At 49.4% G+C, this 26,391-nt stretch overlaps 1 protein-coding gene across 1 annotated transcript in view; it reads right to left on the bottom strand.

Moving 5' to 3' along the window:
- Positions 1–20,110, bottom strand: part of endou2 (endonuclease, polyU-specific 2) — a 28,432-nt gene extending 8,322 nt beyond the window's left edge. The window contains exons 1-5 of the mRNA XM_038812058.1: positions 19,899–20,110; positions 15,410–15,509; positions 10,946–11,051; positions 4,455–4,576; positions 4,186–4,301 (exon numbers count right to left, since the gene is read on the bottom strand). Of these exons, the coding sequence (XP_038667986.1) occupies positions 4,186–4,301; positions 4,455–4,576; positions 10,946–11,051; positions 15,410–15,508 (443 nt within the window). The 5' untranslated portion in view covers position 15,509; positions 19,899–20,110. The remainder of the gene's footprint in view (positions 1–4,185; positions 4,302–4,454; positions 4,577–10,945; positions 11,052–15,409; positions 15,510–19,898) is intronic.
- Between the last annotated feature and the right edge of the window lie 6,281 nt (positions 20,111–26,391).

Here is a 26,391-nt window from a genome sequence, read left to right as displayed (position 1 = left end):
CGCGCCGGAGTGGTGCCACGCCGACTGGCGCCAAAATCGGCACCAACAGCCTTTGACGCCCGCCGGCCGGTGTTGGGGCTGGCCGAAAGGCCTTCGCTGGTTTGCTCATGCGCCGGTGCGTCAGCTGCTGCTGACATCATCACCGGCGCATGCGGGGTAGGGGGGTTCTCTTCCGCCTCCGCCATGGTGGAGGCTGTGGCGGCAGCAGAAAAAAAAGAGTGCCCCCACGGCATTGGCCCGCCCGCCGATCGGTGGGCCCTGATCGCGAGCCAGGCCACCGTGGGGGCACCCCCAGGGTCTGATCGCCCCGCACCCCCCCCCCAGGACCTCGGGGGCCCGCTCGCGCCGCCAATCCCGCCGCCACCAGAGGTGGTTGAAACCACGACGGCCTCTCAGCGGCGGGACTTCGGCCCATCGTGGGCCAGAGAATCGCCGCAGGGGGCTCGCCGATCGGCGCGGAGGGCACACCGATCGGCGCGGCGCGATTCCCGCCCCCACCAATTCCCAGGTGGCGGAGAATTCCGGCCACGGCAGGGGCAGGAGTTTCGGCGGTCCCAGCGATTCTGCGACCCTGCAGGGGGTCGGAGAATTTCACCCATGGAACGTAAGAGAGCTAAATGGGCCGGTTAAGAGGGCACTGGTGTTCACGCATTTGAGGGGACTGAAGGCGGACGTGCTAATGTTACAGGAGATGCTCCTTAGAGTAGCTGATCAGATCAGATTAAGGAAGGGATGGGTCGGACAGGTTTTTCACTCGGGGCTAGATTCTAAGACTAGAGGGGTCGCGATCCTGATTAACAAGCGACTATCATTCGAAGCAGGAAGGCCGTTACATTATGGTTAGTGGGAAGCTGGAGGGGCTGCCGGTGGTACTCGTGAATGTGTACGCGCCGAATTGGGATGATGTGGAGTTCATAAGGAGGATGTTGGAAAAGATCCCGGACCTAGATTCATACAAGTTGGTTATGGGGGGGGGACTTTAACACAGTCATTAACCCAGGGCTAGACCGATCGAGCTCAAGGACAGGCAGGGTGTCAGCAATGGCAAAGGAGCTAAAGGGGTTTATGGAGCAATGGGGGGGGGGGGGGTGGAGCAATGGAGAGTTGGGTGGCCGAGATTGAAGGAGTTCTCCTTCTACTCACATGTGCATAAAGTGTACTGCCGGGTTGACTTTTGTATCCTGAACAGGGCTTTACTGATGGGGTAGTGGACACTAAGTACTCAGCGATCACGATCTCGGATCATGCCCCATACTGAGTTGACTTACAGGTGAGCAAGGAGGGTGGCCAACGCCCACACTGGAGGCTGGATGTTGGACTTTTAGCGGATGAGGAGGTGTGTGGGCGGCTGAGGAAATGTATCCAGAACTACCTGGATGTTAATGCCACACGGGAAGTCTCGGCTGCAATGGTCTGGGAGGCGCTGAAGTTGGTGGTTAGAGGGAAGCTGATCTCGATACGGCCCACAGGGAGAAGGCAGACAGAGCAGAAACGGACCGATTGATAAGGAAAATACTACAGGTCGACAGGAGGTATGCGGAGGCCCCAGAGGCAGGGCTTTTAAGGGAATGACGGAGGCTACAGGTGGCGTTTGGCTTGTTAACTACAGGGAAGGCGGTAGAGCAGCTGAGGAAGGCGAGGGGGGGGCGATCCATGAATATGGGGAGAAGGCCAGTAGAATGCTTGTGCAGCAGCTTAGAAAGCGGGAGGCGGCCAGGGAGATTGGGAAAGTAAGGGACAGAGATGGGAACCTGGTCGGAGATTCAGCTGGGGTCGATAAGGCGCTTGAGGAATTCTACAGCAGGCTGTATGAGTCGGAACCCCCAGCTGGGCCGGAGGGGATGAGGCAATTCTTAGGGGGGCTGAAGTTCCCGAAGGTTGATGAAGAGTTGGTAGAAGGGCTGGGGGCCCCGATCGGGTTGGAAGAGATAGCAGATGGACTGTAAGCCAAGCAGTCGGGCAAAACCCCAGGACCGGGTGGGTACCCCGTGGAGTTTTATCAAAAGTTATCTGGGATGCCGGGGTTGCTGCTATGAGGACATTCAATGAGGCAAAGGAGGGGGAGGGGGGGGGGGGGGGGGGGGGGGGGGCTTCCCCCGACGATGTCACAGGCCACTATCTGATTGATCCTGAAGCGGGATAAGGACCCGGAGCAATGCGGGTCCTATAGACCGACCTACTTATTAAATGTAGACGCCAAACTGTTGGCCACAGTTTTGTCCTCTAGGATTGAAGACTGTATTCCGGACGTGATTGGGGAGGACCAGACGGGATTCGTTAAAGGGAGGCAGTTGGCAGCCAACGTAAGAAGGTTGCTGAATGTGATCATGATGCCCCCAGAGGGTAGGGACGTGGAGGTAGTGGTCGCAATGGATGCAGAGAAGGCATTTGATCGGGTGGAATGGGAATATCTGTGGAAGGTACTAGGGCGGTTTGGATTCGGACGGGGCTTTATCGAGTGGGTCAGGCTGCTATATCAGGCTCCCGTGGCGAGCGTACGGACGAACAGGCTGACATCGGGCTATTTTAGGTTGCACCAGGGGACGAGGCAGGGATGCCCCCTTTCCCCGCTGTGGTTCGCACTGGCGCGTCTGCTGTTCCCGCCGGCACGGTATTCCACCAGCCCCGTGGTGGTGGCAGCCCTGAGAGTCTGGGGGCAATGGAGGAGACATGTGGGAGCAGAGGGAGCATCGATCTGGTCCCCAATTTGCAATAATCACCAGTTTGCCCCGGGGGGGCTGGATGGAGGGTTCCGGAGGTGGCAGAGAGCAGGGATCGAGAGGTTGGGAGATATGTTTATAGAAGGGAGCTTTCCCAGCTTGAGGGAACTGGAGGAAAAATTAGAATTGATGGGAGGGAATGAGTTTAGGTACCTGCAGGCGCGGGACATCCTACGCAGGCAGGTCTCAATCTTCCCGCTCCTACAGCTAAGGAGGATTCAGGACAGGGTGGTTTCCAGAATGTGGGTGGGAGAAGGGAGCATCTCTGACATTTACAAGGAACTCATGGGGGGGGGTCAAAGTAAACGCAGATCGAGGAGCTGAAACATAAATGGAAAGAGGAGTTAGGTGGAGAGATAGAGGATGGTCTCTGGGAGGACGCATGCGTAGAGTCAATGCATCCACAACATGTGCCAGGCTCAGCCTGATACAATTCAAGGTTGTTCACCGGGCTCACATGACAATGGCCCAGATGAACAGGTTCTTTGGGATAGAAGACAGGTGCGCAAGGTGTGCGGGAGGACCGGCAAACCATGTCCACATGTTCTGGGCATGTCCAAAGTTTAGGGGATTTTGGCAGGTGTTTGCAGATGTCATGTCCACGGTGTTAAAGACAAGGGTGGCACTGAGTCTGGAGGTGGCGATTTTCAGGGTGTTGGAAGATCCGGGAATCCAGGAGGAGAAAGAGGCAGACGTTCTGGCCTTTGCTTCCCTGGTAGCCCGGAGACGGATACTATTAGCTTGGAGGGACCCAAAGCCCCCGAAGTCAGAGACCTGGCTATCGGACATGGCTAGCGTTCTCTGTTTGGAGAAAATCAGGTTTGCCTAGAGAGGGTCAATGTTAGGGTTCGCCCGGAGGTGGCAGCCGTTCATTGACTTCTTTGGGGAAAATTAATCGTCAGCAGAAGGGGGGGGGGGGGGGGGTTTAGTTTAGTTTAGAGTAGGGGGTTAGTAAAGGTGGGGCCTGTGAGGGAGGGAGACGGCTTTTGCACTATGTTTATATTTGTATGTACATTGTTTCTTCTGTTGCTGTTATAAAACCATAAATACCTCAATAAAATGTTTATATTAAAAAAAAAGCATTCCATACTCGCTTCGAGCAGGAAACAAACAAACCATTGTCAACTGCTCCAGTAGCCTCGGACACCCCGGGCGCGATTCTCCGCACCCCACGCCAGGTGGGAGAATCGCGGGAGGGCCAGGCGAATCACGCCACGCTGCCCTGGCACCCCCCGCGATTCTCCCACCCCCCAAAAATGGCGTGTCGCGTTTTTTGACAGGCCGCTGGGAGAATCGCCGGTCGCCGTGAGAAACACCCACCCACACACATCTACCGTCCCGCACAAACACACACACACACACACACCTACAGGCCAGTCCATATGCATGCTCACACAGCCACAAACCCAGCCTAAAAACAGACACAGGCCCTCTTTGATTCTGAATTGTTTGTGAGATCACTTACTGACTGGAACCGCCTTTGCGAGCGTACAGACTGAACCATATGTCATACAGCTGCTGTTTGAATTGCTCCTTGTTCACTTTTGCCCTGCCCTTCTCCACTAAATATCTGTGAGCAATCTGACAAGAAACAGGAAGAAATGTTAGGAGCTGGAACGGGCCGAGAGGCCCAATTCTTTCTGGTACATTGACCCACCATCACACCATTTACTTCAATCCCACCCACACACATCCCCCATGTGCATCAATGCCAGCCTCCAAAGGTGATGGTACCTGCAGCACCGGCGTCTCCATGACAGCATCCAGAAAGGTGTGGATCTCCCGCTCCTCCTCAGGGGTAATGATCTCTGGCTGTCTTGTGTCAGATTCATAATTATCCAAGAGAGAGATGAAGGCTGGAAGAAATCACACATCTGTCTGATTTAATCTGTGCTTTGTGTCAACTGGAGTGAGTCTGGGTGAACGTTCCACTCAGAGACCGGACGTTCAGTGTGAAAAGGGTACTGATACCAGTTGGGGGACGGGGGGGGGGGGGGGGGGGGGGGTGGCTAGAGTGAGAGGGGGAGTGAATGGGGAGTACAGGGTAAGTCAGCAATTTAATTCAAAGAGTGACAGAGGTTAGCACACATTGAGGGCCAAATGTTACAGCCCCTTTGCGACATTCAGAAGTCCATTGACTCCGACAGCACTGGAAGATTGTGCAGAGTCGCCAGAGAGTCAGGTTCATGACTGCCATTGGAGTGGAGTGTTGGTTAAAGGGGCTGATTCCAGTAAATAAAAAATATTTTCACAAGAACCCTGCACCAAACGAAGCCAGTTCGATGAGGGTAAGCTAGTGAGTGTCAAAGGCCGGAGTGGGAATTGGATGCCATGTACTCAGTGTAGTATAAGGATCTGGTATATACAGGGTTAATGTGAAACTCAGTACAGTACCGCCCACACAGTGAAATGAGAGGACACATTACCCAGACCCAGGGGTTTGTGTTCTGGTGAGCTGAGACTGGTAAGCAAAGAGATAGCTCCTTGCTTGTACCTTTTACTGTACATGTGCAAATAGTTCTACTTGTTAATAAAGACTTGCAGTTAACCAACTGAAGACCATGAAGACTTCTTTAAGAGACACATTTCTGTAACCAATATCCTCCCAACATGGTGGCAGCAAGGGATCAAAATCCCTCAACTTCACTAAAATGCTGAAGCAAACTGAAGACTAAGAAAAACTTCAACATATATAGAACATAGAACATAGAACGATACAGCGCAGTACAGGCCCTTCGGCCCTCGATGTTGCACCGACATGGAAAAAAAAACTAAAGGCCATCTAACCTACACTATGCCCTTATCATCCATATGCTTATCCAATAAATTTTTAAATGCCCTCAATGTTGGCGAGTTCACTACTGTTGCAGGTAGGGCATTCCACGGCCTCACCACTCTTTGCGTAAAAAACCCACCTCTGACCTCTGTCCTATATCTATTACCCCTCAATTTAAGGCTATGTCCCCTCGTGCTAGCCACCTCCATCCGCGGGAGAAGGCTCTCGCTGTCCACCCTATCTAACCCTCTGATCATTTTGTATGCCTCTATTAAGTCACCTCTTAACCTTCTTCTCTCTAACGAAAACAACCTCAAGTCCATCAGCCTTTCCTCATAAGATTTTCCCTCCATACCAGGCAACATCCTGGTAAATCTCCTCTGCACCCGTTCCAAAGCTTCCACGTCCTTCCTATAATGAGGCGACCAGAACTGTACGCAATACTCCAAATGCGGCCGTACCAGAGTTTGGTACAGCTGCATCATGACCTCATGGCTCCGGAACTCAATCCCTCTACCAATAAAGGCCAACACACCATAGGCCTTCTTCACAACCCTATCAACCTGGGTGGCAACTTTCAGGGATCTATGTACATGGACACCGAGATCCCTCTGCTCATCCACACTACCAAGAATTTTACCATTAGCCAAATATTCCGCATTCCTGTTATTCTTTCCAAAGTGAATCACCTCACACTTCTCCACATTAAACTCCATTTGCCACCTCTCAGCCCAGCTCTGCAGCTTATCTATGTCCCTCTGTAACCTGCAACATCCTTCCGTACTGTCTACAACTCCACCGACTTTAGTGTCGTCTGCAAATTTACTCACCCATCCTTCTGCGCCCTCCTCTAGGTCATTTATAAAAATGACAAACAGCAACGGCCCCAGAACAGATCCTTGTGGTACGCCACTCGTAACTGAACTCCATTCTGAACATTTCCCATCAACTACCACTCTCTGTCTTCTTTCAACTAGCCAATTTCTGATCCACATCTCTAAATCACCCTCAATCCCCAGCCTCCGTATTTTCTGCAATAGCCGACCGTGGGGAACCTTATCAAACGCTTTACTGAAGTCCATATACACCACATCAACTGCTCTACCCTCGTCTACCTGTTCAGTCACCTTCTCAAAGAACTCGATAAGGTTTGTGAGGCATGACCTACCCTTCACAAAACCATGCTGACTATCCCTAATCATATTATTCCTATCTAGATGATTATAAATCGTATCTTTTATAATCCTCTCCAAGACTTTACCCACCACAGACGTTAGGCTCACCGGCCTATAGTTACCGGGGTTATCTCTACTCCCCTTCTTGAACAAAGGGACCACATTTGCTATCCTCCAGTCCTCTGGCACTATTCCTGTAGCCAATGATGACCTAAAAATCAAAGCCAAAGGCTCAGCAATCTCTTCCCTGGCTTCCCAGAGAATCCTAGGATAAATCCCATCCGGCCCCGGGGACTTATCTATTTTCACCTTGTCCAGAATTGCCAACACTTCTTCCCTACGCACCTCAATGCCATCTATTCTAATAGCCTGGGTCTCAGCATTCTCCTCCACAATATTATCTTTTTCTTGAGTGAATACTGACGAAAAGTATTCATTTAGTATCTCGCTTATCTCCTCAGCCTCCACACACAACTTCCCACCACTGTCCTTGACTGGCCCTACTCTTACCTTAGTCATTCTTTTATTCCTGACATACCTATAGAAAGCTTTTGGGTTTTCCTTGATCCTACCTGCCAAAGACTTCTCATGTCCCCTCCTTGCTCGTCTCAGCTCTCTCTTTAGATCCTTCCTCGCTTCCTTGTAACTATCAAGCGCCCCAACTGAAACTTCACGCCTCATCTTCACATAGGCCTCCTTCTTCCTCTTAACAAGAGATTCCACTTCTTTGGTAAACCACGGTTCCCTCGCTCGACCCCTTCCTCCCTGCCTGACTGGTACGTACTTATCAAGAACATGCAATAGCTGTTCCTTGAACAAGCTCCACATATCCAGTGTGCCCAACCCTTGCAGCCTACTTCTCCAACCAACACATCCTAAGTCATGTCTAATGGCATCATAATTGCCCTTCCCCCAGCTATAACTCTTGCTCTGCGGGGTATACTTATCCCTTTCCATCACTAACGTAAAGGTCACCGAATTGTGGTCACTGTCTCCAAAGTGTTCACCTACCTCCAGATCTAACACCTGGCCTGGTTCATTACCCAAAACCAAATCCAAAGTGGCCTCACCTCTTGTTGGCCTGTCAACATATTGTGTCAGAAAACCCTCCTGCACACATTGTACAAAGAACGACCCATCCAATGTACTCGAACTATATCTTTTCCAGTCAATATTAGGAAAGTTAAAGTCTCCCATAACAACTACCCTGTTACTTTCGCTCTTTTCCAGAATCATCTTCGCCATCCTTTCCTCTACATCTCTAGAACTATTAGGTGGCCTATAGAAAACTCCCAACATGGTGACCTCTCCTTTCCTGTTTCTAACCTCAGCCCATACTACCTCGGAAGAAGAGTCCCCATCTTGCATCCTTTCTACCACCGTAATACTGTCCTTGACTAGCAGCGCCACACCTCCCCCTCTTTTGCCCCCTTCTCTGACCTTACTAAAGCACCTAAACCCCGGAACCTGCAACAACCATTCCTGTCCCTGCTCTATCCATGTCTCTGAAATGGCCACAACATCGAAGTCCCAGGTACCAACCCATGCTGCCAGTTCCCCTACCTTATTTCGTATACTCCTGGCATTGAAATAGACACACTTCAAACCACAGACCTGAACACTGCCGCCCTCCTGCGAAGTCAAAACTGTGCTCCTGACCTCTCTACTCTCAATCTCTCGCACCCCAAAACTACAATCCAGGTTCCCATGCCCCTGCTGAATTAGTTTAAACCCCCCCAAAGAGTACTAACAAATCTCCCCCCCAGGATATTGGTGCCCCTCAGGTTCAGATGTAGACCATCCTGTCTATAGAGGTCCCACCTTCCCCAGAAAGAGCCCCAGTTATCCAGAAATCTGAATCCCTCCCGCCTGCACCATCCCTGTAGCCACGTGTTTAATTGCTCTCTCTCCCTATTCCTCATCTCACTATCACGTGGCACGGGCAACAACCCAGAGATAACAACTCTGTTTGTTCTCGCTCTGAGCTTCCATCCTAGCTCCCTAAAGGCCTGCCTGACATCCTTGTCCCCTTTCCTACCTATGTCGTTAGTGCCAATGTGGACTACGACTTGGGGCTGCTCCCCCTCCCCCTTAAGGACCCGGAAAACACGATCCGAGACATCACGTACCCTTGCACCTGGGAGGCAACATACCAAACGTGAGTCTCTCTCGCTCCCACAAAATCTCCTATCTGTGCCCCTGACTATTGAGTCCCCAATTACTAATGTTCTACTCCTTTCCCCCCTTCCCTTCTGAGCAACAGGGACAGACTCCGTGCCAGAGGCCCGTACCCCATGGCTTACCCCTGGTAAGTCGTCCCCCCCACAAGTATCCAAAACGGTATACTTGTTACTCAGGGGAACGACCGCAGGGGGTCCCTGCACTGACTGCTTCTTCCCAATCCCTCTTACAGTTACCCATCTATCTCCAGTCTTTGGTGTAACTACTTCCCTGAAGCTCCTATCTATGACCCCCTCTGCCTCCCGAATGATCCGAAGTTCATCCAGCTCAAGCTCCAGGTCCCTAACACGGTTTTTGAGGAGCTGGAGTTGGGTGCACTTCCCACAGATGAAATCAGCAGGGACACTGACGGCGTCCCTCACCTCAAACATTCTGCAGGAGGAGCATTGTACTGCCTTCCCTGACATCCCCTCTAGATTAAAAAAAAACAAGAAAAAGAAAAAGAACGGAAGAGCTTACCTGATATTACCTCAAACCCTGATCCCGCTGAAAGGTAAGCAAATTTAAAGGCACTCACTCACCTTCACGACAGGCCCCTGCTCCCGCTTCCCAACCACCGTGGGGTGGGGGGGTTGGTTAGAGGAGGAGGTAGGGTGGGAAACACTCACGAAGTGTTCGGGTTTAACTGTCACTTGCCAACAGCCCCTCCACAAACCACCTTCAACTTAGGCTGACCGCACTGCACGTATGCAAATTTCCCCAGAACAGCTGATCAGTAGCTCTGCTCTGCTGCCCTCTGCTGGTTGCTTGCCTTTATTCAAACTCCTTGGGTCTTCTTCGCAGGTTCACCTTCAACTTAGGCTGACCGCACTGCACGTATGCAAATTTCCCCAGAACAGCTGATCAGTAGCTCTGCTCTGCTGCCCTCTGCTGGTTCGTGCCTGAAAGGATCTCCCAAAAGAAGCAGAAGGGGTGGAGGAAAAATCTCCAAAAAAGCTCCAGAGAAAAGGCAGAGATTTTATTGCAGCAGAAATTTCCATTGAATCTCCCTTGCAAGTTTGAGCTTCAGAGTCTCAAAGGGTGAGCTAAATCTTTTAAAGTTCCAGGCTGCAGCTATTCCCGAGAACCCTTTTCCTAATTCAGTGTCAGAAGCACGTTGCTGAAACCCAATTCCCCAGTCGTAACCCCAACTCGTTGCCTCGGAATTCATCAGATAAGGAAAACAATTAATTATTTAAGCCTCTCGGGGATGTTGTGATGGTCCAGCTCAGAAAACAAGAAGCATAAGTTTAAATCCAAATGTTACTCATCATGGTGAACTGAAGAATGAAAGAGGTTGGCACACAGCCGACCCAGGCTGCCACTGCTAAGAGGCTTCTTCAAGAGTCGTACCATGACCATTCTGGCAGAGCCTGCCAAAATCAGCAAGCATGGGAAATCCCTTTGTCTCAACATAACGCACTTAGTCGCGTTGTTCCCACATGCCAGCCATAGTCAGTCAGCTCCTTCCCAGATCTGCTGTTAATTGACCGTGTTGCCAAATAGCACTAGAAATCCTGCCACCCCCACATGGGGTTCATAGAACATAGAACAGTACAGCACAGAACAGGCCCTTCGGCCCTCGATGTTGTGCCGAGCAATGATCACCCTACTCAAACCCACCTTATACCCGTAACCCAACAACCCCCCCCCCCCCAACCTTACTTTTTAGGACACTACGGGCAATTTAGCATGGCCAATCCACCTAACCCGCACATCTTTGGACTGTAGGAGGAAACCGGAGCACCCGGAGGAAACCCACGCACACACGGGAGGACGTGCAGACTCCGCACAGACAGTGACCCAGCCGGGAATCGAACCTGGGACCCTGGAGCTGTGAAGCATTTATGCTAACCACCATGCTACCGTGCTGCCCCACGTTCATCACCCAGAAATGACCCCACCATTGGGATTGTAGTCCAAACTGGACATTCCAATCCTGAATCTCTAACTCTCTCCCTCACTGGAGTGAATTGTTGTGTGAGGTTCTGCTGCTAATTCTGTCATTCTTGGGATACGGGGTTTGATGGGATATGGTGGGGCTCATACAGTACCTGAAAAAGTCTTTTTTTTGAAAAATTCCTCATTCACAAAAAGGAACAATGGGAGCCCTGCCCCGTCTGTGACGTCTGCGTTTGTTAATATTTGTCCAGCCCGATCCTGTGGGTGACAATAACAAAGAGAATATCATCAAAATGATGACACAGCAGAAGGCCAATCATCCCATTGTGTTCGTGCTAGCTCTTTGACCGGAGCTGTCCATTCTAATCCTGTTTCCCAGCTCGGTCTGATATTCTTCCTGTTCAATCCTTATCCAATTCCCATCTAAAAGTTCCAATCTTCCCTTCAGTAGCCCCTTGTGGTAAAGCAGCCTCATTTTATTAATGCTGTGTGTGAGTCGGAATTCTCTCATTATTCACTTCATTATTCCAGTGATAGAGGAGCGAGCGGTTGGGTCAAGGGAGGAGGGAGAGGGTAGGAAGGGGGAGGAGGGAGAGGGTAGGAAGGGGGAGGACATGGAGAATCAGCAACCTCTCCATGTGTACATGGAGAAACAGGAACCTCTCCATGTGCACATGGAGAATCAGGAACCTCTCCATCTGTACATGGAGAATCAGGAACCTCTACATGTGCACATGGGGGGCACGATTCTCCACTCCCGCGCTGCATCGGGAAGGCCGTCGTGAACTCGGCCGAGTTTCACGACGGCGTCGGAGGCCGCTCCTCGCACCCTATTCACCGCCCCCCCCCCCCCCTCCCCCCCAGGGGGCTAGGAGCGGCATTGTGATAAACTCGGCCGCCGGGTCTGGATGCTTGCGTTAAAGCGGCGCGCCGAGAATGACGCGACGGCGGCGCCTAAGTGACGTCAGCCGCGCATGCGCAGGTTGGTCGGCTCCAACCCGCGCATGCGCAGTTGCCGTCTTCCCCTCCGCTGCCCCGCAAGACGTGGTGGCTTGATCTTGCGGGGCGGCGGAGGGGAAAGAGTGCGTCTCTTGCAGACGCCGGCCTGACGATCGGTGGGCACCGATCGCGGGCCAGTCCCCTCCTGAGCACGGCCGTGGTGCTCGATCCCCTCTCTGCCCCCCACAGGCCCCAAACTTACCTTTCGCGCTTTGTTCACGCCGGCAGTGACCAGGTGTGGTTGCTGCCGGCGTGAACAGGTCGGGAACATCAGGCCGCTCGGCTCATTCGGGCCGGAGATTCGCTGGTCGCCGTGAAAAACGGCGAGCGGCGATTCCGCAACATGCCATTTTGGGGGGTGTGGGAGAAACGTGGAGGATGCCAGGGCGGCGTGTCATGATTCGCCCAGCCCTCCCGCGATTCTCCAACCCGGCGTGTGGAGCAGAGAATCGCGCCCGGGGAATCAGGAACCACTCTGTGTGTACATGGAGAATCGGGAACCTCTCCGTGTGTAAATGGAGAATCAGGAACCTCTGCATGTGTACATGGAGAATCAGGAACCTCTCCGTGTATACATGTAGACTCAGGAACCTCTCCATAGGTACATGGAGACTCAGGAACCTCTCCGTTTGTACATGGAGAATCAGGAACCTCTCCGTTTGTACATGGAGAATCAGGAACCTCTCCGTTTGTACATGGAGAATCAGGAACCTCTCCGTTTGTACATGGAGAATCAGGAACCTCTCTGTGTGTACATGGAGAATCGGGAACCTCTGCATGTGCACATGGAGAATCAGGAACCTCTCCGTGTATACATGCAGACTCAGGAACCTCTCCATAGGTACATGGAGACTCAGGAACCTCTCCATTTGTACATGGAGAATCAGGAACCTCTCTGTGTGTACATGGAGAATCGGGAACCTCTGCATGTGCACATGGAGAATCAGGAACCTCTCCGTGTATACATGCAGACTCAGGAACCTCTCCATAGGTACATGGAGACTCAGGAACCTCTCCATTTGTACATGGAGAATCAGGAACCTCTCTGTGTGTACATGGAGAATCGGGAACCTCTGCATTTGTACATGGAGAATCAGGAACCTCTCTGTGTGTACATGGAGAATCGGGAACCTCTGCATGTGCACATGGAGAATCAGGAACCTCTCCGTGTGTACATGTAGACTCAGGAACCTCCACATGTGTACATGGAGAATCAGGAACCACTCCGTGTGTACATGTAGACTCAGGAACCTCTCCATGGGTACATGCAGACTCAGGAACCTGTCCGTTTGTACACGGAGAATCAGGAACCTCTCTGTGTGCACATGGAGAATCAGGAACTTCTCCGTATGTACATGGAGAAACAGGAAGCTCTCTGTGTGTATGTGGAGAATCAGGAAGCTCTCCATGTGCACATGCAGAATCAGGAACCTCTCTGTGTGTACATGGAGAATCAGGAACCTCTCCATGGGTACTTGGAGAATCAGGAACCTCTCTGTGTGTACATGGAGAAACAGGAACCTCTCTGTGTGGACATGGAGAATCAGGAACCTCTCCATGTGCACATGGAGAATCAGGAATCTCTCCATGTGTACATGGGGAATCAGGAACCTCTCTGTGTGTACATGTAGAATCAGGAACCACATGGAGAATCAGGCACCTCTCCGTGTGTACATGGAGAATCAGGAACCTCTCCATGTGCACATGGAGAATCAGGAACCTCTCCGTGTGTACATAGAGAATCAGGAACCTCTCCGTGTGTACATAGAGAATCAGGAACCTCTCCGTGTGTACATGGAGAATCAGGAACCTCTCCGTGTGTACATGGAGAATCAGGAACCTCTCCCTGTGTACATGGAGAATGAGGAAGCTCTCTGTGTACATGTAGAATCAGGAACCTCTCCGTGTGTACATGGAGAATCAGGAACCTGTCCATGTGCACATGGGGAATCAGGAACCTCTCTGTGTGCACATGGAGAAACAGGAAGCTCTCCGTGTGTACATGGAGAATCATGAACCTGTCTGTATGTACATGGATATTCAGGAACCTTTCCATGTGTATATGGAGATTCACGAATCTCTCCATGTGTACATGGAGAATCAGGAACATCTCCGTGTGTGCATGCAGAATCAGGAACCTCTCCGTGTGTACATGGAGAATCAGGAACCTCTCCGTGTGTACATGGAGAATCAGGAACCTCTCTGTGTGTACATGGAGAATCAGGAACCTCTCCATGTGTACATGGAGAATCAGGAAGCTCTCTGTGTACATGTAGAATCAGGAACCTCTCCATGTGTACATGGAGAATCAGGAACTTCTCCATGTGCACATGGGGAATAGGAACCTCTCCTTGTGTACATGGAGAAACAGGAAGCTCATGTGTGCACATGGAGAATCAGGAAGCTCTCCATGTGTACATGGAGAATCATGAACCTGTCTGTATGTACATGGAGAATCAGGAACCTTTCCATGTGCACATGGAGAATCAGGAACCTCTCTGTGTGTACATGGGAATCAGGAACCTCTCCATGTGTACATGGAGAATCAGGAACCTCTCCGTGTGTACATGGAGAATCAGGAACCTCTCCGTGTGTACATGGAGAATCAGGAACCTCTCTGTGTGGACATGGAGAAACAGGAACCTCTCTGTGTGTACCTGGAGAATCAGGAAGCGCTCCATGTGTACATGGGAATCAGGAAGCTCTCCCTGTGTACATGGAGAATCAGGAATATCGCTGTGTGTACATGGAGAAACAGGAACCTCTCCGTGTGCACATGGAGAATCAGGAAGCGCTCCATGTGTACCTGGAGAATCAGGAAGCTCTCCATGTGTACATGGAGAATCAGGAACCTTTCCGTGTGTACATGGAGAATCAGGAACCTCTCTGTATGTACATGGAGAAACAGGAACCTCTCTGTATGTACATGGAGAAACAGGAACCTCTCCGTGTGCACATGGGGAATCAGGAAGCTCTCCATGTGTACATGGAGAATCAGGAACATCATCGTGTGTAAAATGAGAATCAGGAACCTCTCTGTATGTACATGGAGAATCAGGAAGCGCTCCATGTGTACATGGAGAATCAGGAAGCTCTCCATGTGTACATGGAGAATCAGGAACATCATCGTGTGTAAAATGAGAATCAGGAACCTCTCTGTATGTACATGGAGAATCAGGAACTTCTCCGTGTGTACATGGAGAATCAGGAACTTCTCCGTGTGTACATGGAGATTCGGGAACCTCTCCATGTGTACATGAAAACTCAGCTTTCGGCACATTTTCCAATCGACTTTTTAAAAAAATTTAGTGTACCCAATTCATTTTTTCCATTAAGGGGCAATTTAGCGTGGCCAATGCACCTACTCTGCACATCTTTGGGTTGAGGGGGCGAAACGCACGCAAACACGGGGAGAATGTGCAAACTTCACACGGACAGTGACCGAGAGCCGGGATCGAACGCGGGACCGCGGCGCCGTGAGACAGCAGTGCTAACCACTGCGTCGCCGTGCTGCCCTATTTTCCAATCTTCTTAGAGCAGGAACAAAATCTGCTGTTTAGGATAAAATGATATTGGTGAATGATTCTTAAATAACCGAGGGCTTGGCTCTAACTTACCTGAAGGTCAATCTTGTAGTCTATCCCCGGTTGCAGTCTGTTCACATCATTGTCCCACAGGACCTGAGCAACGTCGGATAGGTCTGTGTTGTTTTCCATTCTGAACAGAGCGGAGAAAGATGAAGCTGGACTTTCGAGGGTGAAATCCATTATCAAAATCAAAGTCAATTAAAAATAAAATGTGGCAAGATGGAGAAGGAAGTCTCAATCCATCACCACTCAAAATCAATTTTGCCTGAAGGGGGTCAGAGGAGAGCTTTGAGGTACGGTGGTAAGGGTTCATGGCTATATTTGAGGAGCTGCTTGTCTCGGATTGGAGGGCGGATTAAAAGGGGACAAAATGTACAAACTATACACTTTGATTGGCTGTTAAACTCGTGTTATTTTGTTGAATAGATTTAGAATAAAATATCTTTTTAAAAAATACATGGAAATAATGTGTCCATGTGCAATGCACACCTTCCCCTTAACCCCCCCAACCCCCCCAAGGGCAAACGCACCATGGTCCCAGCTCAGTTACTGCTCAGATAGGGAGAAGCATTGGTGCCATGACAACATATCATTAATAATAATCTTTATTAGTATCACAAGTAGGCTGACATTAACACTGCAATTAAGTTACTGGGAAAATCCCCTAGTCGCCACATTCCGGCTCCTGTTCAGGTACACTGAGGGAGAATTCAGAATTTCCAATTCACCGAACAAGCACGTCTTTCAGGACTTGTGGGAGGAATCCAGAGCACCCGGAGGAAACCCACGCAGACACGGGGAGAACGTGCAAACTCTGCAGTGACCCGAGCCTGGAATCGAACCTGGGTCCCTGGCGCTGTGAAGCACCAGTGCTAACCACTGTACTACCGTGCCACCCATTAATGTTAAGGCAGAAAAATGTCACCTAAACCTCCCTGTAGTGCCCTAAAATCATAAGAAATAAGAGAAGGCCACTTGGGCCTTTGAGCCTGCGCTGCCAGTCAATAAAGCCAATGCTAATCCAATATTGGCCTTGGCTCCACTTTCCTGCCTTGACTCCTTTGTAGATCAAAAATCGGGCAAACTCGGCCATTAATACATTCAGCCTCCGAGTTAGAGAACCCCAAACATTAACAACCCTCTGAGAGAAGAAATTCCTCCTCATTCCCTTCTTAAATGGGAGATCACTGTGGTGATATGATTTGCATAGCTGTCTGCCATTGGTGCAGAACACCGGCTTACCATTGGCCCTGGTCGGTCATGTGCCTCTCGACCGATTGGTTGAGACCAGTCATGTGACAGCTCTCCAATTGGTCAAGAGGCTGAGTTAACCACGCCTCCATACCGAGGTATAAATAGTCGGAACGCCAGGCGGTCGTCCATTTTATTGTAGACAACCGCAGGGCTAAGTTCTAGCTTATTAAAGCCTAACTTTTGTATAGCAACTCGTCTCTCGTGCAATTGATGGCTCATCAATCACTTATTATGAAATTATGCCCCCTCGCTCCAGATTTCCCGCACAGAGGGAAACATCTTCTGTGTCAAGCCCCGCCAGAACCCTGTGTTTTGATAAGATCTCATTGTGATTCTGATTTCAATTGTTATGAATCCCATTGCTGGCAATAATGAACTCTTGACCAGTTTCAGTCTTAGAGCAGCTCTCCTCTTCCCCAGCGGGTCCCAGGGCGGGCAGTCCCTTCCTCAATTCAGGAATCAGACTTGTAGCCTTTCGCCAGAGGGAGGAGGAGCCTGACTAAATTATTGATACTGAAGCCACTGTAATATTCTTCTTTCTGCCTCCACTGAAATTGGGTAACTCAGCGTAGATGAGAGATGTCTGGCTTGTATAGCTCTGAGCCACAACTGGAGAGTCCCACCCACGGAGCTGTTGGTGCTTATCCACTGCAATGGCCTCACCGTGCTTATCAATCTCCTCACACAGCCCATGTACACTCGGCCCTAAGGGGAGCTTGGGTGGTGCAGGGTCCCTCAGTGTTGAGTGGAGAGCGACACTGATGTTAGTAAGCGAGGACTTTGTGGTGCAACTCTTCAATAGGGTCCTACTGGGATTGTCCAGTGTGTTAAAGGACGGCAGTTTATAGTCTTGGACACATTTCATAGAGTAATTTATGACACAAAATGAGGATATTCGGCCCATAGAGTCCATGCTTACCCTCTGCGGAGCAATCCAATCAGTCCCATTCCCTGTTCAATCCTCATAGCCTCATAAGGTTATTTCCCTCAGGCACCATCCAATTTCCTTTTGAAATCGCTCATTGTCTCCACTGCCTCCACCCTTCTGGGCAGCGAGTTCCAAATGACTCTCACTTGCTGCACATAAAAGGTCTTCCTCACATCCCCACCACCATTCCCCCCTCCCCTGCCGCCTCCGCATCTCTTGCCCAAAACTTTAAATCTAGGTTCCTTAGTCCTTGTACCATCAGCTAATGGGAACATGTTTTTCATTATGAAACTTATTTAAACCTGTTATTATCTCGTACACACACCTCCATCAAACCTCCCCTTATCCTCCTGAACTCCAAGGAGAACAACCCAGCTTTTCTAACCGAACTTTGGGAGCTAAAATCCTTTATCCGCGGAGCCATTCTGCTAAATCTCCTCTGCACCTTCACAAGGACACTCACATCCTTCCCAAAGTGTGATGACCAGAACCAGACGCAAGACTCTAGTTGGGGCCTAACCAGAGCTTTATAAAAGTTCAAGATTACTTCCTGCTTTTACACTCAGTATCCTTTATTCCCGGGATTCTGGATGCTTCGTTAACTGTTCTCTCAGTATATCCTGACTCCCTCGAAGATCCATGCACATGAACCCCGTGGTCCCTCTATCACTGCAAATCCTTTGCAACTGTGCCGGTAAGTCTACATTGCTTCTCTCTGTCCCTTCTATCAAAATGAATCACCTCACATTTCTCCGTACTAAATTCCATCTATGTCGACCCATTCTGTGAGCCTCGCTCTATTCCGTTGCAATTGATTGGTATCATCCTCACTTTTTGCCACACTGTTTGGTATAGAACTTACAGTGCAGAAGGAGGCCATTCGGCCCATCGAGTCTGCACCAGCTCTTGGAAAGAGCACCCTACCCAACCGCACACCTCCACCCTATCCCCATCACCCAGTAACCCCGCCCAACACTAAGGGCAATTTTGGACACTAAGGGGCAATTTGAAATGAAATGAAAATCGCTATTGTCACGAGTAGGCTTCAATGAAGTTACTGTGAAAAGCCCCTTGTCGCCACATTCCGGTGCCTGTCCGGGGAGGCTGGTACGGGAATCGAACCGTGCTGCTGGCCTGCTTGGTGTGCTTTAAAAGCCAGCGATTTAGCCGAGTGGCCAATCCACCTAACCTGCACATCTTTGGACTGTGGGAGGAAACCGGAGCACCCGGAGGAAACCCACGCAGACACGGGAGAACGTGCAGACTCCACACAGACAGCGACCCAAGTCGGGAATCGAACCTGGGACCCTGGAGCCGTGAAGCAAATGTGCTAACCACTGTGCTACCGTGCTGCTCTCTGTAATCTTCATTCGTAGTTCAAGAATGTTATAAACAAAGAAAACACACAATTATCAACAGCTTATCGTCTTTATTTTATGTTTGCATGGTGGATCAAACATTCTGGAGAAGATTCCGACTAATAAGCCACCGGGAATGGAGTTCATGGTCACAGGATGGAACCCTGGGAAATATCAAATCGGTCCTTTACCCTTGCCCCATCCTATTACTCATATCATTGACCAATGTTGAAATTTTACCCTTTATTCCAACTTATATTTTAAAAAGCAGCGGTGTTCACACTGAACCCTTGGGCAAAATTATTGTCCATCATTCTCCAATCTAAAAAATAACCTTTTGCCACAACTCACTGTTTTCTGCCCTTCTGTCAATTTTTGTACCCAAGCTGACAGTTTTCCCATTCCATAAGCCTCACTTTTCCTAACCAGCCTTTAATGTGGCACTTCCTACCATTTTTCACAACTCCCATTACCCCTAACATCTACCAACACTTTATCAGCTTCCTCTTCCTCAATACAAAGTCCTCAAGTATTATTCTAGACCTGCTCCTCTTGAGCATGTATCACCTCTTTGTCTTAATAGGATCCACGCCATCTATCTGCATGCCCGTGGAAGATTTTTAACTTCTCATTTATGGTAACTGCCATTCTATTCTCATAGTCTCTCTTTACCTGTTATACTTTCCTCTTCAATTCCTCTCGCAGCCTATAGGGCGGGATTTACCCGTCTTTCGTGGCAGTGGGAGAGACCTGCTATTGGACAGCAGCACGACCTTCAGGTCCCGCCATTGTCAATGGGGTTTCCCGTTGAATGCGCCCCTGGCCACCAGGAAACCCATGGTGGGCATGCGCCATCGTCGGAACTGGAAGAGGCCACAGGCGTGTGTGTCCGGAATGTTTCAGCCACCATATTGATCTTTTCCCACTTGAAGAATTCACCTGTAATAACTTTTAACAATTGCAGTTTAGAAAGTCTTACCTTCCTTGATGCCACTTTTGGGGTAATGATTAAGGACTGCCCTTCAATGTGCTTTTGCACTCACTCACGTTTAGCCCGTGCTCACCACTGTCGAGATCGCACTGCCGCCTCATGTCAAGCAATTAGACACCTATATGCTTGGTGGACCCTGCGGCCAAAGCTCCAAGACTCCTGACACAGCTGTCCTCTCACTGTCTGCATGTTGGTCAGCTTTTGTGCACCTTCCTGGACGTCACTGTTTGACTGTCATTGTTGGCGTTCCTGGGCGACCAATAGAAGAGCCTTCCCTCAGTATCTCACTGTGAAGTGAGGACAATGGAAAGTAGAAAGAACTCAGCCGTGTCAGCACATTGCAGAGCTCTTAAAACAAACAGTGGGCCCAGAACACAGAAACGCAGCCAGTCACAATCGCCCATGCTTAGCCTCCCTTTGACCTTCAACCTGACGGGCACAGAGAACAGGGATTACTGTCAGTCTCAACGCTCACTTTCAACTGTCCCCAGTATTCACTGAACTTTAGAGAGTAACAAACGGTTCGAAACTGAGGAACATAACACCTCAAGGCCTACTGCATGTTTCCTTGTGTGCAACGCATCACTGGCCACTTCCTGCACTGCCCATGCGTCGTCGCTGAATCAAAATGCTGGACACAGACGCCTCCCCTGCATGCGCTCAAAGAATTTGAATGGGCTGATACAACACCAAGATTCTAAAATTGGCCAATGCATGTGCAGGCAACACCTTTGTAAATAACTCCTGAAACAACAAGCATTGCAAAGCTAGGTGGGCCCTGTTCTGGGGGCTATTTATACGGTCATTCAACTGATTATAGGTGGCCCATGGCCTCTACATCTAGAAGTATAAGGGCAGAAGATGCATGGGAACAGCAGAACCTGCAAGCTCTCCTCCAAATCCAAGCCATACACTGTCCTGATTGGAACTCTATCGCCGTTCCTTCACTGTCACTGGGTGAAAATCCTGGAACTCCCTTCCTAACAGCACTGTACCGACACCTCAAAAAGGCAGCTCACCACCACCTGCTCAAGAGCAATTAAGGTGGGCAATAAGATTGTTGGCCTAGAATAAAATAAAACATACTTTTGTTAAAATTTGCAAAGGTTTGTGGAAGTGCTGTGGAAAATTACCTCAGAAATTTGGATGTTTTTGTGATTCACATGCAGGAAGGAATGGAGCAGGAATGTACGAAGGTACAGGGGCAATTGTTGCAATGTCACACGTTCTGGAATGTGGTAAGAACTTTTTTTTAATTCATTCATGGGATGTGATCTTTGCTAGGCCGTCCAGAATTTGTTTCCCATCCCCAATTGTCCTTCTAGTGTTATGGGCCAGGGTTTAGAAAACACCAAAGTATATTATGGAGTTCACCTGGCCAATAACTGTTTATTTATCTCGGTTACAATGAGCACAAGAGTCTGTCTTTCAGGTGTTCTTAGGCGCTTTTAATCAAAAAAACAAGCTTTATTCTACGAATTTCGTTAACATTTGTATAAACACACACATGCAAGAATTTTATCCACTACAAACATAAAGACCGCACACAGCTGCAGTAATCTATGTATAGCCCTTAATGAATTTCCCCTTAACTGTTCCAATTCAATAACAAAATCCAAGTAAAACCAGAAACCCCTTTTCAAAGCTGTGGCCCAGCACACAGCGTTCTTACTGGTATACAACTTGCTATTGATACTCTGTTCTCCTTTCCAAAAAGCAAGTTTGAATTCCTTCCAAAAAGAAATGATCTCCTTTAAGTTATCAAGCAGTCTGGAAACAGCTTTTAAAATGAAGATATAGAGACACTTCTTTCAACTTGTGCAGTTCAAACCCAGTCCAAACTCAAAGCGAAAGTAAAACCCAGCGCCACAGCCCAGCTCCAAAACTCAAAGCAAAAGTAAAAACCCCAGGGCAACACGGTGGCCTAGTGGTTAGCACAACCGCCTCACGGCGCTGAGGTCCCAGGTTCGATCCCGGCTCTGGGTCACTGTCTGTGTGGAGTTTACACATTCTCCCCGTGTCTGCGTGGGTTTCGCCCCCACAACCCAAAAATGTGCAGAGTAGGTGGATTGGCCACGCTAAATTGCCCCTTAATTGGAAAAAATAATTGGGTAATCTAAATTTATAAAAAAAAAAGTAAAAACTCCCAGAGCCGCAACCCAGTTCCACCCAGCCAATGACATCTCTGAAGCCATGTGATAAGATATTTCTTAAAGAGACACTCCCATGACACTAGGGAGAAGAAATTGTAGGTTTAGATAGAGCTATCAAAGGAACCTTGGTGAGTTTCTGCAATGCATCTTCTAGATGGTACACACCCGGCTGCTACTTTGCATTGGTGGTGATGGGAGTGAATATTTAAGGTGTTGGATAAGGTTCTAATCAAGCGGGCTGCTTTGTCCTGGATAGTGTTGAGCTTCTTGAGTGTTGTTGGAGCTGCATTCTTCCAGGCAACTGGAGAGTATTCCAAGACTTGTGCCTTGTCAATGGTAGACAGACATTGGGGAGTCATGGGTGAGTTGCTCTCTGCAGTATTCACACCCTCTGACCTTTTTCATGGCTAGTCCAGTTTAACTTCTGGCCAATGGTAACCCGCAGGATATGGATAGTGGAGGATTCAGCGATGGTAATGCTATTGAATGTCAAAAGGAGATGGTTAGATTCTCTCTTGTTGTAGATGGTCAGTGCCTGGTACTTGTGTGGCACAAGTGTCATTTGCCACTTGTTATCCCAAATCTGGATATTGTCCAAGTCTTGTAGCATATGGTCATGGACTGCTTCAGTTGTGGGGGGTACTGGATATTGTGTACTCATCTGCGAACATCCTAACTTCTGACCTTATGATGGAGGGAAGATCATCGATGAAGTAGCTGAAGATAATTGGGCCTAAAACTCAATCCTGAGGAACTCCTGTCGTGATATCCTGGAATTGAGATGCTGGACCTCAAACACTCACAACCATCTTCCTTTGTGCCAGGTGCGACTCCAACCAGTGGAGAGTTTTCCCCCGGATTCCCATTTATTTCAGTTTTGCTAAGGCCACCATCGGTAAATGCTGCCTAGATGTCAAGGACGGTCACTCTCACCTCATCTCTGGAGTTCAGCTCTTTTGTCCATGTTTGAACCAAGGCTGTAATGAGATCAGGAGCTGAGTATCGCTGGCAAAACCCAAACTGAGCAACCATGAGCAAGTTATTGCTGAGTAAGTGCCACTTGATAGCACTGTTGATGACCCCTTCTGTCACTTTACAGATGATGGAGAGAATATTTGGATTTGTCCTGCTTGTTATTGACAGAAGATATTTTGGCAAGTTTGCATATGGTGACATGGGAAGGAGGAGGAGGCAGAAGAATCATGTGCGATACAGCAGGAAAGGGCAGCTAGGGTCTTGTCCTGTGGAGCCCACAGCCAAAGAACAAATAGCAGTCATTTCACAAACCACATCCATCAAATGAAACATTCTGACATGAGGGATTGTAGAGATTTACAGCAGTGAAGAAAGCCATTTGGCCCCTTATGCCCACTAGTCAACAGAAAGCCATCCAATCTATACTTACTTTCCAGCTATGGTGTTCTTTTAGGTTGTGTACTTCAATGGATATTGAAGTTTTTTTGAAGTATGATGAAGATTTTGGTCTCTCCACTCTTTCAGGCAATGTGTTCCAGATGCCCAGCAGCCTCTGAGTAAAAATATATCTCCCCAAATCTCCTCTGAACCTCCTACCTCTTACCCTGAATCTATGCCCTCTGTTTATGGACCTTTCGACCAAGAAGAATGCAGCCTCATAAATTTACACACTCAATTAAGTCTCGCCTCAGCCTCTTGTTTCAAATAAAATAACCCTTGCCAATCCTAACAAAAATTCTCCAGTTTGGGCAACATCCTCGTAAATCTCTTCTGTACCCCCTCTCGTGCAATCATCTATTTCTACAGCGTAGTGATCAGAACTGCACGGAATACTCCAGCTGTGACCTAACTAATGTTTTATACACTTTCCGCATACCTTCCCAGCTCTTACATTCTATGTCTAGGCTCATAAAGGACAGGATGTCATCTACATTCTTGACCACCTTATCTGCTTGACCAGCCACCTTCAGGAATCTGTGGAGGTGCATTGCCAGGCCTTGTTTCTCTATATTTCCCTGTGTCTAACCCCAGCATTCCTTTGCCTTGGCTGCTGTTGTTTCTCTTGCTACAATTCGCCACAGGCGTGTTGGAAAGGATATTGCAGCTTGACACTCAACCTGTGTTACAATTGCACCTCACATGGTTAAGAAGTTGTGGATTGGGAGTGGAACCCGGAGGGTCTGGCGCAGAGGTAGGGACGCTGCCCAGTGCCCCCTTGCCTTGGCAGCCTTTTCCAAAGGTCTTGCCAAATGCTGCGGACTGATCAATCGCGGACAATCCCACCCGTCATCTCTGCCTTCTCGGGTTGTTACAACTCGCCACGCTAAAGAGCACCTCCTCATAGAGCCCCTGCATCTCTTGTCCAAAATTTCAAATCTGTTTCCCCGAGTCCTTGTGCCATCAATCTCCATTGTTAACGGCACGGCCGATTTTTGCAACTTCTGAATGGTGTCCCCCACATCAAGCCCAAATCATTAATACATTGTTATGGGCCAGGGTTTAGAGAACCCCAAAGTGTATCATGGAGTTCACCTGACCCACAACATTTACTAGATTGTGGTATGGGGAGCACGCGGCCCACTCTACAGGTGTGGTACAGCAGAAATGGAAAAGTATTTTTTAAAGCAAAACAATATTTATTCTATGAACTCAAGTTAACCTTTTTAAAACATACAGTGAACATCTTAGCAACGATCAATTCAAATACAACCCCCAAAGACTACAACACTAAGTAATCCTTTACGCTTTCCTTTTAACGTCCAGAAGACTTTTTTAAAAAACTTTTAACACAAGCACATCAGGTTAAAGTCACTACTGAGAGCAGTTATTAGTTTTAAATCAGCAAAAGATCGATTTACAGTTTTTAGATTACACAGAGAGAGACAAATACCCCTTCTGGCTGTGACTGCAGCTATCCAGCTCTGAAAATGAAACTAAAACACACTCTGCAGCAAACAGCCTAAAATGAAAATAAAAAGCTGACAGACGGGCCAGCTCCACCCACTCTCTGACATCACTGCAGTAATAAACACCCATTTCTTAAAGGTACTCTCACTGCAGATATTTATATACACACCCATTTATTAAATGAAAATATACCAAAATAAACAGGGAACATGGTGTCTCTGTAACTAAAGGTCCATGAGGAGCAGCCACATCTGCGCAGCACGGTAGCACAAGTGGCTAGCACTGTGGCTTCACAGCGCCAGGGTCCCAGGTTCGATATCCTGTTGGGTCACTGTCTGTGCGGAGTCTGCATGTTCTCCCAGTGTCTGCACGGGTTTCCTCCGGGTGCTCCGGTTTCCTCCCACAGTCCAAAGGCGTGCAGGTTAGGTGGATTGGCCATGATAAATTGCTCTTAGTGACCAAAAAGGTTGGGCGGGGTTACTGGGTTACGGGGATAGGGTGGAAGTGAGGGCTTAAATGGGTCGGTGCAGACTCGATGGGCCGAATGGCCTCCTTCTGCACTGTATGTTCTATGTTGTTCTTTTTGCTATTCCTATTTTCTCCAGCGGATGGCAGTGTCATCGCAAGGAACTGGACTTTTGAGGGGGAAATTCAAAATTGATGGCAGGCAGGTTATACTGAAGCAGCAATCCCTCAACCTCAAAGCACAATGGCAGCAAAATATTTACCCATTGTTCAAATCCCTCATTACCCCTCCCTTCCACTCCTCATCCTCCCCCTCTTCATTCCTCATTCCCCCTCCCCTCCTCAGTCTCCCTCCGCCCCGCATTCCCCCCTCGCCTCCCCATCCCCCTCCCCTCCTCATCACCTCCTCATTCCCCTCCCCTCCTCATTCTCCCTCCGCCCCACATTCCCCCTCCCGTCCCCATCCTACTCCCCTCCTCATTCCCCCTTTCCCCCTCTCCTCCTCATTCTCCCTCCGCCCCGCATTCCCCCCTCCCTTTCCCATCCCTCTCCCCTCCTCATCACCTCCTCATTCCCCCTTCCCACCTCAGTCTCCCTCCGCCCCGCATTCCCCCCTCCCCTCCCCATCCCCCCTCCTCATCGCCTCCTCATTCCCCCTCCCCTCCTCATTCTCCCTCCGCCCCCCATTCCCGCCTTCCCATCCCCCTCCCCTCCTCATCTCCTCCTCATTCCCCCTCCCCTCCTCATTCTCCCTCCGCTCCTCTTACCCCCTCCCCTCCTCATCCCCCTCCTTATTCCCCCACCCCTCCTCATTCCCCCTCACTTCCTCATCTCTCTTACCCTCCTCATTCCTCCTCCCATCCTCACTCACCCCTCGCATCGTCATTCCCACCTCCCCTCCCCATTCCCCCTCCCCTCCTCTTCATTCCCCTCCCTCCTCATTCCCCTCCCCTCCTCTCCTCATTCCCCTCCCCTCCTCT

The sequence above is a fragment of the Scyliorhinus canicula genome, chromosome 11 (assembly GCF_902713615.1).
Source record: "Scyliorhinus canicula chromosome 11, sScyCan1.1, whole genome shotgun sequence".
NCBI classification, from domain to species: Eukaryota; Metazoa; Chordata; class Chondrichthyes; order Carcharhiniformes; family Scyliorhinidae; genus Scyliorhinus; species Scyliorhinus canicula.
This window is presented reverse-complemented; position numbering and strand designations above follow the sequence as displayed.